We start from the raw sequence: 16,734 nt of genomic DNA, 5'->3' as shown, positions 1-16,734 counted from the left end.
TTCTGGGACTTTGTCAAATTTTTCTATTGACCAAGGCTTTACAACCCCTGGGGAATTGGTCAAAGTATATAGTGAGTTTTGAGTTAACATCATTGGAACTAGAAATTCTTGTGACAGTTATTGATTTGGAAACTTGTAAGAAAAAACATGTAATTGGAAAGACATTGAAAAGAAGGCTATGCCCAACGTCCAATATGCGTTCAGTTGTAGTTGAATGTGAAAGTTGAAAATACTGTTTTGGGTCTTTTTTTTCAATGACTTTAAAACAACTTAATTTCAAGGTACTTGCAGCCTATTGTCACAGGCAGGCTCAAAGCCTGTGGCAAAAATGAGGGGACACGAACAACAGGTATAGGCCAATCAAAAAGGTTATTTATTGTAAACCAAACAATTAACTTTAACTTCTTGGGACTAGGGGGCGATATTTTAATTTTTGGATGAAAAACGTTCCCGTTTTAAACGAGATATCTTGTCACGAAAAGATGCTCGACTATGCATATAATTGACAGCTTTGGATAGAAAACACTGACATTTCCAAAACTGCAAAGATATTGTCTGTGAGTGCAACATAATTGATGTTACAGGTGAAACTCAGATAAAAATCCAATCAGGAAGTGCCGCATTTTTTGAAACCGCCTCATGCCAATGACTCCTTATATGGCTGTGAATGAGCTACGAATGAGCTTACGTTTTCTATGTATTCCCCAAGGCGTCTACAGCATTGTGACGTCTTTTTACGCATTTCTGTTATAGAATAGCCGTAAGGGACCATATTTAGCAAGTGGTCACATGGTGTCTCCCGTAGAAAATCTTGCGTAAAATACTGAGGTAGCCATTTTTCCAATCGCTTCTTATGAGAAACCAATTGCCTGGATGGATATATATGTTAAAAACACCTTGAGGATTGATCCTAAACAACGTTTGCTGTGTTTCTGTCGATATTATGGAGCTAATTTGGAAAAAAGTTTGGCGTTGTAGTGATAGCATTTCCGGTCGATTTCTCAGCCAAGCATGATGAACAAACGGGAGCTATTTCGCCTACAAAAATATTATTTTTGGAAAAAAGGAACATTTGCTATCTAACTGGGAGTCCCCTGAGTGAAAACATCCAATGTTCTTCAAAGGTAAATGATTTAATTTGATTGCTTTTCTTATTTTCGTGAAAATGTTGCCTGCTGCCAGCAGAACCGAGCACAGCATTATGCCATGATAAACTTACACAAATACTTGTCTAGTGTTGGCTGTAACGCATATTTTGAAAATCTGAGATGACAGTGTGATTAACTTCTTCGATATAGAGGGCGCTCTTTTCATTTTTGGATAAAAAAATAAAAAAACGTTCCCGTTTTAAACAAGATATTTTGTCATGAAAAGATGCTTGAGTATGCATATAATTGACATCTTTGGAAAGAAAACACTCTGACGTTTCCAAAACTGCAAAGATATTGTCTGTGAGTGCCCCAGAACTAATGCTACAGGCAAAACCAAGATGAAATTTCATACAGGAAATGCCCCAGATTTTGAATGCGCTGTGTTCCAATGTCTCCTTATACGGCTGTGAATGCGCCAGGAATGAGCCTACACTTTCTGTCGTTTCCCCAAGGTGTCTGCAGCATTGTGACGTATTTGTAGGCATATCATTGGAAGATTGTAGTCTCTTATGGTCATTTACCAGGTGTCCGCTTGGGGTCCTCCGTCGAAATTATTGCGCAATCTCCAGCTGCGTCCACTTTTCCATTAGGTTCAGAGGAGAAAGGCAACTGCCACGAATGATTTATCATCGAATAGATATGTGAAAAACACCTTGAGGATTGATTCGATATTATGGAGTTCATTTGGAAAAAAGTTTGGCGTTGGAGTCTAGCTAAATTAGAGGACCGCCCCTGAGCCCGGTTAGGGTCAGGGGTCCTGGGACAGCCCTTTTCTGCAATTCCGGATTTTATTCTGCAATTCCGAATAAAACCCAACTTTGAGAAATGATCACCAGACCATGTTTTTCTCCATGTTTCTCTCCATTAGGAGAAGACAAAGGTTGTAGACCATTGCTGCTGACCATTCTTTTAACCATACCACGTGGTTAAACTCTTAGACTATCGATACCGACAGAATAAGAACAAGTCTTTGAAATTAATTACTAGTCTGCAGCTAGGAATTCGGTACCATCGAACGCGAAGAACAACAACCGCCAAAACAACCATTCTATTTTTTTATTTTTTTTATTTCAACTTTATTTAAACAGGTAGGCTAGTTGAGAACAAGTTCTCATTTTTAAGTCGCTCTGGATAAGAGCGTCTGCTAAATGACTTAAATGTAAATGTAAATTTGCAACTGCGACCTGGCCAAGATAAAGCATAGCAGTGTGAACAGACAATACAGAGTTACACATGGAGTAAACAATTAACAATTCAATAACACAGTAGAAAAAAAGAGAGTCTATATACATTGTGTGCAAAAGGCATGAGGAGGTAGGCGAATAATTACAATTTTGCAGATTTACACTGGAGTGATAAATGATCAGATGGTCATGTACAGGTAGAGATATTGGTGTGCAAAAGAGCAGAAGAGTAAATTAATATAAACAGTATGGGGATGAGGTAGGTAAAATTGGGTGGGCTATTTACCGATAGACTATGTACAGCTGCAGCGATCGGTTAGCTGCTCAGATAGCAGATGTTTGAAGTTGGTGAGGGAGATAAAAGTCTCCAACTTCAGCGATTTTTGCAATTCGTTCCAGTCACAGGCAGCAGAGAACTGGAACGAAAGGCGGCCAAATGAGGTGTTGGCTTTAGGGATGATCAGTGAGATACACCTGCTGGAGCATGTGCTATGGGTGGGTTTTGCCATCGTGACCAGTGAACTGAGATAAGGCGGAGCTTTACCTAGCATGGACTTGTAGATGACCTGGAGCCAGTGGGTCTGGCGATGAATATGTAGCGAGGGCCAGCCGACTAGAGCATACAGGTCGCAGTGGTGGGTGGTATAAGGTGCTTAAGTAACAAAACGGACGGCACTGTGATAAACTGCATCCAGTTTGCTGAGTAGAGTATTGGAAGCTATTTTTCTATTTTGTAGATGACATAACAAATGAATGAATGTCACTTTGAACTATCCCCTCTGACCAAGACAGAGAGAGAGAGAGAGAGAGAGAGAGAGAGAGAGAGAGAGAGAGAGAGAGGGAGAGGACGAAACTCTCCAAAAGAAACAAACGTTTCACCAGCGATCAAGACGACACACTGAGCGTAAATATATATATATATATATATATATATATATATATATTGATTGCAATTGTTCCCAAATGATTGAGCGTTCATGTGCAAAGGATTAGCATTTCAATTGTTATAATTATCACTCAGTAGTGACTTCTTAGTCAACCCCCACTTCCGGTTTAGCCCACTAGGGCACATTCCCCTATCATCTCTTGTAACCACATTTACCTTGTTTGTTTCTTTGTTTATGCATTTCTGTGAATTACTTAGTTAGTAATAAATAAATGATTTAAGACAATTGATGTATGGATGACTCATAGTGAAGACTGGGTTCGTGCAGATAAACAATAATTTACGACGTTTGGAATGAGACTAAAGTAAATAATTCATTAATTTGAAGACTAACTGATCAGATAAAATATCTGAAAAGTTATTTTAGGAAATGATAACTGTAATCTGAATATTTTTCCTTGGTGCCCCAACGTCCTAGTTAATTACAGTTACATGATTAATCAGTTGATCTCGTAATACTAATTACAGAGAATCTTTGATAAAAACTATAAGTTTTCAATTTAATGATAGTAAAGACAAGCCATTTATGGTGCCTCGTGTGAGGAATCTAAGATAGAATTCCACAGCAAAGTCTAATTCTATATATCAATTGTGCAAACAGAATTGTACAAACAGACTGCTTTGTATACATTCAAATTGGTTGTGTGTGTGTTTTCCCATTTGAAGAGGCTACAGAGCGCCTCCGGTAGTAGTTTTGAGCGTCAGAGCAATAAGTGATAAATTCCAGATTTAGTCCGTTAGGCCAAACGGTACTACTTCTGTCAGTCAATATTAATTCATAGAGCCAGGAAGGTTCGGAATTAGAGGATAGATCTTCGGCGTTCGACGGAAGTCCCGCCCCTTTGTACTTCCGTTTGATTTCAGCATTCTGCATCACTGGCGGTGAAGAATCGCAAGTACATCTCTTAAAAGAAGTGTTGGAAATCCAAACGTGGATCACGTTAAAATAATCCAGCAATCTCAATTGCTTGGGTCTCATTCAATTTATTTATTTAAATTGTTGGACATACCATCCAATTAAATGAGACACCTTAAGCTTTGCAATAGTAACCTAGATGAACCAACTTCCCAGGTTAATGTAAAGCTCAATTCCCAGTTAGCCTATTCAGGTTTGATTATTCATTATATTTGATCAATCAATAAAATCTGCTTCTGCAAATCACAATCAATCAGTCCCGCCTCCAGCGGGAATCCCATATGGCTTTGGCTTGAGGGGAAAGTGTACCATAGTGGTAAATGTACCTAACATTACCTTTATGATAATCCAGCAATCTCAATTGCTTGGGTATTATCTTCTCATTCAATTTATTTATTTAAATTGTCGAACATACCTTACTAGGTTCTTCCAGTTAAATGAGACACTTTAAGCTTTGCAATAGTAACCTAGATGAACCAACTTCCCAGGTTATTTTAACGTTTAATTCCCAGATAGCCTATCCAGGTATGATTAATCATTATCATTGATTAATTCAATTTGCTTTTGCAAATTCATTCACGTCCAACTTCCACAGTACTGTCCAGTACTGATGGTTCATTAACGTCTATAAATAGATTAAAATCGTCTTTGCAGCTCCCAATATATTCCAAAACCAAACTTTGGAAAATTAGGAATAACATTTTTCCTTTCAAATGTTCCAATAATGTGCAAGCTATCAGAGGGGGAGTCCCCACTCGCCCGCTAATTAGTGAACCTCCACCGATAAATGGATTGATCTCTGACCTCAGCAGCGATACCAACCCTAATGATGCCATTAGTGGAAAAGCAGACAACAACGCTTTCCAAAATCAACCATCGGGCACAGGCCTCGTAAAGGTTCTCTCCAGTCTAGCCCTGATGTCTTGCCATCCGAGATCGGTCCAATTCCGCAGTGCACAGCTGAAGCACGAATAGGTAATGGTAGACATAAAGGGGCAGGTGGAGAGAACCGGGAAACCAATGACAAATGCATAAAATTGAAAAATTCTGCTAGCTATGGAACTGCACTTGAAAATTGAACAATTAAATGTAATTGCAAAAATGTATGACAATGAACAAGCACAAGCTCTTCAACAAAATCACCTTCTACAGGAACAAAATCATATGCTACAGGAACAACTCGATTTAGCCAAAACTAAATACGATGATTTTCATGCCAAACTAGATAAATCTGAAGAGTTATCTACAAACAGGTGAGCTCAACTTCATAAAATGCATGCAGTTTTGTTGAACGTTACTCAGAGTAACACGGTTCTACTCAAAATGCTGCAGACCAAAGACGATCATCAGTAATGAATATAACGACAAAGTTGGATGACAAATCAGCAGAACTCATTGAAGTTGATGACCAAATGAATGATGAGAGAACTCAGGTGATGAAGATGGAAATATTGATTTCTAAGCAAGCGGAGGAAATCTCATCACTGAATCTCTCGCTCCGTACTCAAGACCTCTATCTGCAAACCATGACATAAATTTGAGACCGATAGGAGCAAGTGTGACACTCACGTGTCCAAAATCAGTACTCTAAGCGCTCAAGTGGACTCTGCAATGCAGCAGAATACCACCCGTATGAACCATCTGGAGGAAGTCCAGTCGTGCAATACGGTAGTTGAGATGAACTTCTCTTGCCCTTCAGACATTTCCGCAAGCACTGCGGCCGTCTCAGCAAGAAAAGCATTGATGCCCTGTGTATACTCTGCTTCCGATGATACACCTTCCGCTTTGTGGGGGACAGTCAACCCTTACAATGACACTAATGGCGTCAGTCCAGCAACTGACCCGATGACTCCCACTGGTGAAACACTTTGTGATATCACAGACCGATATCCTCGTCTCAGTTTGCAGGTACCGAAGAGGTTACCACACGCGGACGCGGTGGGGACTGATATGCCTCGAAAGCCACTGAGGGTGTTGAAGTACAAACACCAGGAGATTTGGTTGAACGGTTACAGCCATTCTCATAATAACGCGGCCACTGACAACTCGTATCCTGTGTGTATTTTCTTTCCTTTCTTTCCCCTCTTTCCCCTTCACGTGTGTCGTCAATCAGTCGGCAATCAGAATACACCTGCTCCTTTTCCCTTACCAAATCACATCCCCTTTCCCTTGGTTTAAAAACCCAGTCAGTTGTTTTCTCTGGAGCTCAATTTTCTGTCTCAATCTCTCTCACTCTCTTTGCATTGAGCTCTCTTTTGGTTTTTGTTCCTACATGTCACATTTGTCTGGAATTATGTTATTATGTATTGTTGTGCTTTCTTAATGTTTGTTGGTGGGAAAAGGGGGTACCAGGACAAGTCACCCATGGGCATACATTACCTGTAGGAAAACCTTTGTCTAAATACCCTAGTTAGAACTGGGCGGACCCCCCACTGTATTATTGGTTAGTTAGTTAACTGTATTGGAGTAGGCTAGTCTAGCTTAGGGGTGTTTTTGGATATTTTATTATTTCTTTCCTTGGGTTCAGCTTAGCCCCTTTTCCCGCCCCCCCTTTACCGTGTGTTTAAAATAAACCATGAGTGTTTGATGGTAGATTTAAGTTGTCTGTGGTTTTTCACTATTATGATTTGCTTGAGTTATGCTATGAGTCTTGTTTCCATTCCCCCTAGACTGTAGGGCCAAAGGGATTCGTAACATCTATGTTTATTTACATTAGTGCAAATTGTCCACTGATATTGGTGTAATTTCTCACCCCTTTTGGCTGTATGAAAGTTAATTTCCCCTCATACAGACACATTTGTTCTTTGATATTATGAAGGTCAAATGTGTAGAATTTACTTTTCCCCCACCTCATTACATTGCTTGTGCATATTTGGTGGCCTGACTGCATCCAGACTGTCAAAGGCCCATCCCGGTAGATCTGAACCTAATGCAGCTTGGAGTGATCCGATGACAGAAGTCACATTTAAGTGCCAGGTGTAACTGTGGCCATAGATGCTTCATATACATTACTTTGAGTGTTTTATATAGTATGACTAAATGTGTTGCAGGGGCAGTCAAGAAATGGAATGGCAAGGCCACAGAACATGACATAAGCAGAGCTGTGGGAGACCACCTCAAGCCCCTGGTAGAGCTGGGGGTGGTGTTTATTACCCCACCACGCCTTCAGCAGGCTGGAAAAGTGTGATTTAATGGGTGGTTGAAAAGTGATACTAAACTTACATCACGTGCACTATTTTGACATAGTGGAAGATATACCGTTTTTCATACTAAGATGGACCAAGATATGTGTTGCTTTTGCACATATTTGTTAATTGGTTTTGCAAGAATCTGTTGATTGTCGGTCATTGGGTTAATATGATTTGCAATATGTTTAAATCAAGCTTTATTTCTATAGTACATTTCAGACATGGATGCAACACAATGGCTTCACAGGGAAAAAACAAACAAGAATAAACAGAAATATTTAGTACACAACATAAGATGATAAAAAACAGAAATTGAAAGACTAATGAGCATCCTAAGGAAATACCATTGATTAAAATATCAACAATATGATTCTATGGGTGATGCACTGGGCCAGACACTCTTAATTATAATCTGGAGCACGGGGCCAGCCACTCTTAAATAGATCCTGGAGCATCTGGGACAGACATTCTAAAATAGCACCAGGAGCACTTGGCCAGCCACTCTTAAATAGCATCTGGAGCACCTGGGCCAGCCACTCTTAAATAGCATCTGGAGCACTGGGCCAGACAATCTTAAATAGCACCTGGAGCACTGGGCCAGCCACTCTTAAATAGCATCCGGAGCACCTGGGCCAGCCACTCTTAAATAGCACCTGGGCCAGCCACTCTTAAATAGCACCTGGGCCAGCCAATCTTAAATAGCACCTGGGCCAGCCAATCTTAAATAGATGGGCCAGCTCAGGTGAAACGCCTTCCAGTTAACGAGATGGACAAGCCAGCACAGGTCTCACAGTACGGACATTGCAATGTATTGCCTTGGTCCGATCTGCAGTCCTCATGCCTCCTTGCAGCATGCCTAAGGCACGTTCACGCATATGGTGAGGGACCCTGTGCATCTTTCTTTTGGTGTTTTTCAGAGTCAGTAGAAAGGCCGCTTTAGTGTCCTAAGTTTTCATAACTGTGACCTTAATTGCTTACCGTCTGTAAGCTGTTAGTGTCTTAAGGACCGTTCCACAGGTGCATGTTCATTAATTGTTTATGGTTCATTGAACAAGCATGGGAAACCGTGTTAAAACCCTTTACAACAAAAATCTCAAATCAATTGAACAAACATTACAATTATCCTACAACAATGTTAAAAACAGTGACAGTGACATTACATTGATATCATGAAACAACTCCTTCATCTATGTATTTTCTGATGTTTAATCAGATATCTTTTATCTGAGAATCTCTTGTCACATTGATTACAGCTATGAGGTTTCTCTCCTGTGTGTGTTCTCTGGTGTGATACCAGGCTGTTGAGCCAATTAAAACTCTTCCCACATTGACTACAGCTAAACGGTTTCTCTCCTGTGTGTGTTCTCAGATGCACAATCAGGCTGTTTAACTGAGTAAAACTCTTCCCACATTGATCACAGGTATAAGGTTTCTCTCCTGTGTGTGTTCTCTGGTGTGTAATAAGACAGCCAGATGTAACAAAACTCTTCCCACATTGAGTACAGCTATATGGTTTCTCTCCTGTGTGTGATCTCTGGTGTACCATCAGGCTGCTTGACTGATTAAAACTCTTCCCACATTGATCACAGCCATAAGGTTTCTCTCCTGTGTGTGTTCTCTGGTGTACTATCAGGCTGCTTGACTGATTAAAACTCTTCCCACATTGATCACAGCCATAAGGTTTCTCTCCTGTGTGTAGTCTCTGGTGTATCTTCAGATCTCCAGATTGAACAAAACTCTTCCCACATTGATTACAGCTATATGGTTTCTCTCCTGTGTGTGTTCTCTGGTGTTTTGTCAGATTGCTAGATGTAAAAAAACACTTCCCACATTGATTACAGCTATAAGGTCGCTCTCCTGTGTGCATTCTCTGGTGCACCTTCAAGGTGTGTGATGTTGAAAAGCTTTTCCCACAAAATGAACAATGGTGAAGCTTCTCTCCTGTGTGTGTTCTCTGGTGTACTATCAAGGAGCTTGACACAGTAAAACTCTTCCCACATTGATCACAGCCATAAGGTTTCTCTCCTGTGTGTGTTCTCTGGTGTGATTTCAGGGTTTTTAGCTGAGAAAAACTGTTCCCACATTGATCACAGCCATAAGATTTCTCTCCTGTGTGAATTCTATGATGTATTTTAAGGTCTGCTGTAGAGTTAAATCTATTCCCACAGTCAGAGCACCAGTGAGATTTCCCTCCAGTGTGAATTCTCAGGTGTACTTTTAGTGAATTTGATCTTGAGAAATGTTTCCCACAGTCGGAGCAGCAGTAAGGTTTCTCTCCTGTGGATCTCTGCTGTTGTTTACTGAGGTGTTCTGATCTAGAGAGACTCTTCTTTGCCTCATCAGCTTCATGAGGTTGTTGAGGCTCCCCAGAGGATCCAAGATAGTCCCGTCTCTCTCCTGTATGATCGACAAAGTCAGATAGACAGTTTTAAAGTCCCACAACAGCAGAAATCCACTGTTAATTTATTATTTGTTCACCTTTATTTAACCAGGTAGGCAAGTTGAGAACAAGTTCTCATTTACAACTGCGACCTGGTCAAGATAAAGCAAAGAAGTTTGACACATACAACAACACAGAGTTACACATGGAATAAACAAAACATACAGTCAACAATAAAGTTGAAGAAAATCTATATAGAGTGTGTGCAAATTAGGTGAGATAAGGGAGGTAAGGCAATAAATAGGCCATGGTGGCAAAGTAATTACAATATACCAATTAGACACTGGAATGATAGATGTGCAGAAGATGAATGTGCAAGTAGAGATACTGGGGTGCAAAGGAGCAAGAAATAAATAAATACTGTATGGGGATGAGGTAGTTGGATGGGCTATTGGCAGATGGGCTATGTACAGGTGCAGTAATCTGTGAGCTGCTATTTTGTAAATGACATCATCGAGGATCGGTAGGATGGTCAGTTTTACGAGGGTATGTTTGGCAGCATGAATGAAGGATGCTTTGTTGTGAAATAGGAAGCCGATTCTAGATTTAATTTTGGATTGGAGATGCTTAATGTGAGTCTGGAATGAGAGTTGACAGTCTAACTAGACACCTAGCTATTTGTAGTTGTCCACATATTCTAAGTCAGAACCGTCCAGAATAGTGATGCTGGACGGCGGGGAGGTGCGGGCAGCGACTGGTTGAAGAGCATGCATTTAGTTTAAAAGCAGTTGGAGGCCAAGGAAGGAGTTGTATGGCATTGAAGCTCGTCTGGAGGTTAGTTAACTTCACTAGGGTAGGGGGCAGCATTCGGAATTTTGGATGAAAATCATGCCCAAATTAAACTGCTTGCTACTCAGGCCAAGAAGCTAGGATATGCATATAATAGAAAACACTCTAAAGTTTCCAAAACTGTTAAAATAATGTCTGTGAGTATAACAGAACTGATATGGCAGGCGAGAACCTGAGGAAAATCCTTCCCGGGAGTACTATTATTTTGAAAGGCTATTTTTTAATTGAACGCCTATCCACCATACAAAGACTTAGGACCCAGTTCACAATCTCTATGGCTTCTTCTACATGTGGCCAGTCGTTAGGCATTGTTTCAGGCTTTTACTCTGAAAAATGAGGGATACAGCACTTTCAATGAGTGGACAGTGGAAATTTCCATCCATGTGCGCAGCATGTGATCGGGAGCACGCCTTTCTTGTTTCTCCTTTTCTATTGACAAACCTTTTGTCCGGTTGAAATATTATTGATTATTTATGACAAAAACAACCTGAGGATTGATTTATTGATTGATTTAAACATCGTTTGACATGTTTCTACGAACTTTTATTGTACTTTAACTTGTTATGGCTGCAATCCCCCTATCGGGATGAGTGTCATCAACAACCGCTGAATAGCATAGCGCTACATACAATAAATATTATTATAAATATTTATATTCATGAAATCACAAGTGCAATATAGGAAAACACATCTTAGCCTTTTGTTAATCTACCTGTCGTGTAAGATTTTGAAATTATGCTTTACAGTGAAAGCAATCCAAGCGTTTGTGTAAGTTTATTGATCGCACGATAAAACATTAAGTACACTTAGCATCAGGTAGCTCAGTCACGAAAATCAGAAAAGCAATCAAATTAATCGTTTGCCTTTGATGATCTTCGGATGTTTTCACTCACTAGACTCCCAGTTACACAACAAATGTTCAGTTTGTTCCATAAAGATAATTTTTTATCCAAAATACCTCAGTTTGTTTGTCGCGTTATGTTCAGAAATCTACAGGAAAGAGCGGTCACGACAACGCAAACAAATTCCAAATAGTTTCCATAATGTCCACAGGAACATGTCGAACGTTTTTTCATAATCAATCGGGTTGATTTTAAAATATATAATCGATCATATATCAACCGCAAATGTCTTTCACAGTAGGAGAGGGAAAAACAATAGCTGTCCAAACTCTTGCGCGAGCAAAACTCATGTGACAACTTGACGCGATTATATCGTTCTGGCTCATTATTCAAAATAAAAGCCTGAAACTATGTCTGAAGACTGTTGACACCTTGAGGAAGCAATAGGAAAATGAATCTGGTTTATATCCCTTTAAAAGGAGCAATGGGAGGCTATGGAACATGGAGTTTTCAAAATAGGAGCAACTTCCCGTTTTGATTTTCCTCTGGGTTTCGCCTGCAATATCAGTTCTGTTATACTCACAGACAATATTTTGACAGTTTTGGAAACTTTAGTGTGTTTTCTATCCAATACTAATAATATGCATATATTACAATGGGCACATTTTCATCCAAGCTACATAATACTGCCCCTGCAGCCATTTGAAGTAAAAAAAAAAACATTTTGTCCGGATGTTGAGAGGTTTTTGGACATAAAGGGGGACATTATCGAAAGAAAAAAACATTTATTGTCTAACATGGCTACCTGGGAGTGCCACCAGATGAAGATCATCAAAGGTAAGTGATTCATTTTAACGCTATTTCTGACTTTTGTGACACCTCTCCTTGGTTGGAAAATGGCTGTATGGTTTTCTGTGACTAGGCGCTAACCTAACATATTCGCGTGGTGAGCTTTCGCCGTAACGCCTTTCTGCAATCGGACACTGTGGTTGAATTTACAAGAAGTTTATCTTTAAAATGGTGTATAAATAGTTGTATGTTTGAGGAATTTTAATTATGGGATTTCTGTTGTTTTGAATTTGGCGCCCTGCAAGTTCACTGGCTGTTGGCGAGGTGGGACGCTACCGTCACACGGGTACCAGACAGGTTAATACAGTGTCAAAAGAAGGGCCAGAAGTATACAGAACGGTGTCGTCTGCGTAGAGGTGGATCAAAGAATCACCAGCAGCAAGAGCGACATCATTGATGTATAGAAAGAAGAGTCGGCCTGAAAATTGTGGCACCCCCATAGAGACTGCCAGAGGTCCGGACAACATTCCCTCCGATTTGACACATTGAACTCTGTCAGAGAAGTAGTTGGTGAAACAGGCGAGTCAGTCATTTGAGAAACCAAGGCTTAAGGTTTAGTCTACCAATAAGAATGTGGTGACTGACAGAGTCGAAAACCTTGGTCAGGTCGATGAATATGGCTGCACAGTAATGTCTCTTATCGATGGCGGTTATGATATCGTTTAGGACCTTGAACGTGGCTGAGGTGCACCCAGGACCAGCTCTAAAACCAGATTGCATAGCGGTGGGATTCGAAATGGTCGGTAATCTGCTTGTTAACTTGGCTTTCAAAGACCTTAGAAAGGCAAGGTAGGATAGATATAGGTCTGTAGCAGTGTGGGTCTAGAGTGTCTCCCCCTATGAAGAGGGGGATGATCGCAGCAGCTTTCCAATCTTTGGGAATCTCAAGTGATACGAAGGAGAGGTTGAACAGGCTAGTAACAGGGGTTGCAACAATTTTGGCAGATAATTTTAGAAAGAGAGGGCCTATATTGTCGAGCCCGCTGATTTGTAGGGGTCCAGATTTTGCAGCTCTTTCATAACATCTGCTATCTGGATTTGGGTGAAGGAGAAATGGTGGGGGCTTTGGCGAGTTGCTGTGGAGGGTGCCGGGCAGTTGACCGGGGTAGGGGTAGCCAGAAGGAAAGCATGGCCAGCCGTAGAAAAATGCTTACTGAAATTCTCAATTATAGTGAGAGCCACTGTCGGTGGTGACAGTGTTACCTAACCTCAGTGCAGTGGGCAGCTGGGAGGAGGTGCTCTTATTTTCCATGGACTTTAGTGTCCCACAACTTTTTTGAGTTTGTACAACGGGATGCAAATTTCTGTTTGAAAAAGCTAGCCTTAGCTCTCCTAACTGCCTGTGTATATTTTTCCTAACTTCCATGAAAAGTTGCATATCAGACCTACTGTAAACCCATAACTTCACCTAACAGACCTACTGTAGGACCCATAACTTCACCTAACAATAACATAGACCTAGGACTATAAATAATTTAATATTTCAGGTAAAACATGGAAACTAAAATGTCTTTGTCGTGACATTTCATAACTTGATCACCAGATAATTGTGTGAATTACCCCACTACTCTGTAATGTGTTGTCATTCTTTCTGTCCTGAATAAAGGAAAATATATATGCGTGTGGTACAATAGCATATATATCATGGAACAGTTCTCTACACATTATGCGCAAAGTATATCTGTGCCCAAACTGACCAACGGCACACTACTGTAAATCAAGCAGACAATAACACATTATAAACACCAATTTGTTAGGGATGTTGGATCCAATATGGAGCACAGCACAACTGTCTTTACCAGAGTAATGAATGAAGAAGCACTTTGGTTTTTGTTGCATGCCGTGATGTTTGTCATTTGACCGTCAAAAAAATTGTTCGACTGCAAGATCCAGTATTTAAGTTGAAGTTCATAATATGACAAGCTTAACTTTATGACTACAACTGCTGTTCCCTGGAGGAGAGACACTAAATGAAACGGCCCATGGCAGACCACCCAGACCTGACCCCACTGGCCTGCACGCAAATGTAGGTCTATAAATGTGCCCATATGGGGATGTCTGATAGTATTTCTGATTGTCTTAACGCACCACCACTGAGTTGTGGAGCTTCTCAAATGAATTTTTCTTCACCTCAAACAGCAAGTAAACAAAGTCTTAATGAAATCAATTGCGAATGACAATGTACAGCTCTCGGTCTTTCGACACCCACTCGGCACGAGAGTGGTTACATTTCTTCAGCCCCCATCCCTCAGCTGTTTACCAAACCAAGTCTCTGGGCAGCCATTTTGTTCTGTTTAAAACCCAGGTTGTCCCTTTAAAAAGGCCACAACAATCAATCAACCAACTTGCAGTTCAAACAATAACAAAGCTGTAATTCCACCACTGTTTCGGTAATAAGATGATGATGGGGCTGGAGAAATGTAACTACTCTCAAATTCATAGACAGACCAATGGACTGGCCATCCATGACATCAACATTATAGTTTTAACCACGTTGAGGCTATACAGTGTTGATTTACATTGTTTCTAGACATGGAATAAAAAAAATATATTATTTGGGGTTCTGATGGGGTAAAACAGTTGAAATAAGCTCATGAGGCATGCGTTATATTCTTCAAGAATCAATGGCTATATATAAATAATTTAAAAGACCAAATATGGATGTAACAATTGCAGATTTCGCCATTAACACCAAACATCAGTTGTATTTATCAGTCTCTATTTAAGACAGTACTTACTTGTATTAACCAGGGACCGGTTTCCCGAAGGCATCATAAGGCTAACTTCATAGTTGGATGCCTTAAGATGCGTCTGGGAAACCGGCCCGAGATATCCAGTTTCCTCCTCTTCTTCCTCCTCCTTTTTGGATGTGACAGTCATCTCCCCCTCCTCCTCTTTCACTCCAAAAACTGCATCATCCTCTTTCTCTGCCTCCTCTTCTTTTACTGTAACATCCTCTTCCTCTTTCACTCTGAACGCGTCTTCCTCTTCTTTAACTGTAACGTCTTTCTCTTCTTCTTTCACGGTAAAAGCCTCATCCTCTACTCTTTTTTGTATTGTAACAACCTCCTCTTCCTCTTCCTCTTTGACGAGAGCTTCTTTCTCCGTGCAGCAGACCTCCTCTTCTTTATTAGGAGAGTAGCTTAGTGAGCTCATGGTCAAGAATGCTAGCGAGCTAGGCTAATGCTAAATTACCCGCTAGCTGAATAATAACAACAACACCGTAAATATAAAATTAAATCGGACAACTAACTAGACGACAGAAGTGGGTTTAAAACACAGTGACTAATATACACGAAAGCGTCTAAAGAGCTTTATTGGTTTAGCTATTTTGTCTAGCAAGCTACCGAGGTGTCTGACTAAGTGTTGCTGCTGTTGAAAGAAGCGTTCCGTCCACTAGATTATACGTCACACTAGCGGCATCGCCTTAAAGTCACATATCGCCCTCTGTTGACTGGAGTGGGTAACGCAGTTGACTAAAATGTTTATTTAATTTTCAAAGTTAAAGGGTAGGAATCATTCGTTTTTACTCACCAGTGTAACAACACAGTGTGGTTAAAGACGTAGTAAGCTATTTGTAGGCACGATCTGGATACCTGTAAGTACAAACAGTTATGTTTTTGTGTTATTACATATTTATTAACTTATTTCGGGAAATCTTCCAAACTAACCACAATGCAGTATTTCTCCACGTCATATGGATGATCAACTTTGTGCTACTGAGTTTGTATGCCAGTGTAATGGTGTAATGAAGTTACATTTTTTTTAAATATATTTAACTAGGCAAGTCAGTTAAAAACAAATTCGTATTTACATTGACGGCCTACCCCGGCCAAACCCTAACCCAGACGATGCAGGGCCAATTGTGCCCTGCCCTATGGGACTCCCAATCACAGCCTGAATTTGAACCAGGGTCAGTAGTGACGCCACTAGTACTGAGATGCAGTGCCTTAGACCGCTGCGTGGATCGTGTGTTTGCATTACACTAGGAGTAATACACTCAGTGATAATGGTATGGGATTCTGGGTAATCCACAGCAGATTTATGGAGAATTTGAGAATTGAGTGGTCCTGGGATAGAAATGTACAAAGTTGACATTAGCAATTTATGTTCTAGTAACTACTGTTGTTGGTTTGGCGTCAAATAAACCTCTCTTTATGTGTTATTTGCCGAATCTCAGTATTCCATGTGGGTTTTATGATAAAGTTCACTCTTTCAAGTTGGCAGTTAACTGGAAAATGCATCTTCTTTAGGAGTGCTATTTTTATCCTGTCGACTACTGATCATTCATCCACACTGTGTGTCTCATCAATGCAGGTCATTTATGACAAATGTATAAAGTACACGTTTTATAAACTCATGAACACCAGCCAGTTGACTTGCCCGGTTTTGTTTGTTTAGGTGTATTATACTTCTTCGCCAACAGAGG

General features: G+C 40.4%; 1 protein-coding gene across 1 annotated transcript; it reads right to left on the bottom strand.

Annotated features, from left to right (window-relative positions):
- Window positions 1-7,567: 7,567 nt before the first annotated feature.
- Window positions 7,568-15,691, bottom strand: LOC135542381 (zinc finger protein OZF-like). The gene is made up of 2 exons (XM_064969307.1): window positions 15,044-15,691; window positions 7,568-9,782 (listed from the first exon to the last, which is right to left on the bottom strand). Exons 1-2 carry the CDS (start codon window positions 15,459-15,461, stop codon window positions 8,569-8,571), a joined length of 1,632 nt encoding a protein of 543 aa, XP_064825379.1. The 5' UTR covers window positions 15,462-15,691; the 3' UTR covers window positions 7,568-8,568.
- Between the last annotated feature and the right edge of the window lie 1,043 nt (window positions 15,692-16,734).

Source organism: Oncorhynchus masou, chromosome 6 (assembly GCF_036934945.1).
Source record: "Oncorhynchus masou masou isolate Uvic2021 chromosome 6, UVic_Omas_1.1, whole genome shotgun sequence".
NCBI lineage: Eukaryota > Metazoa > Chordata > Actinopteri > Salmoniformes > Salmonidae > Oncorhynchus > Oncorhynchus masou.
Note: the sequence above shows the minus strand (reverse complement) of the source record. Positions and strands in the feature narration are given on the sequence as shown.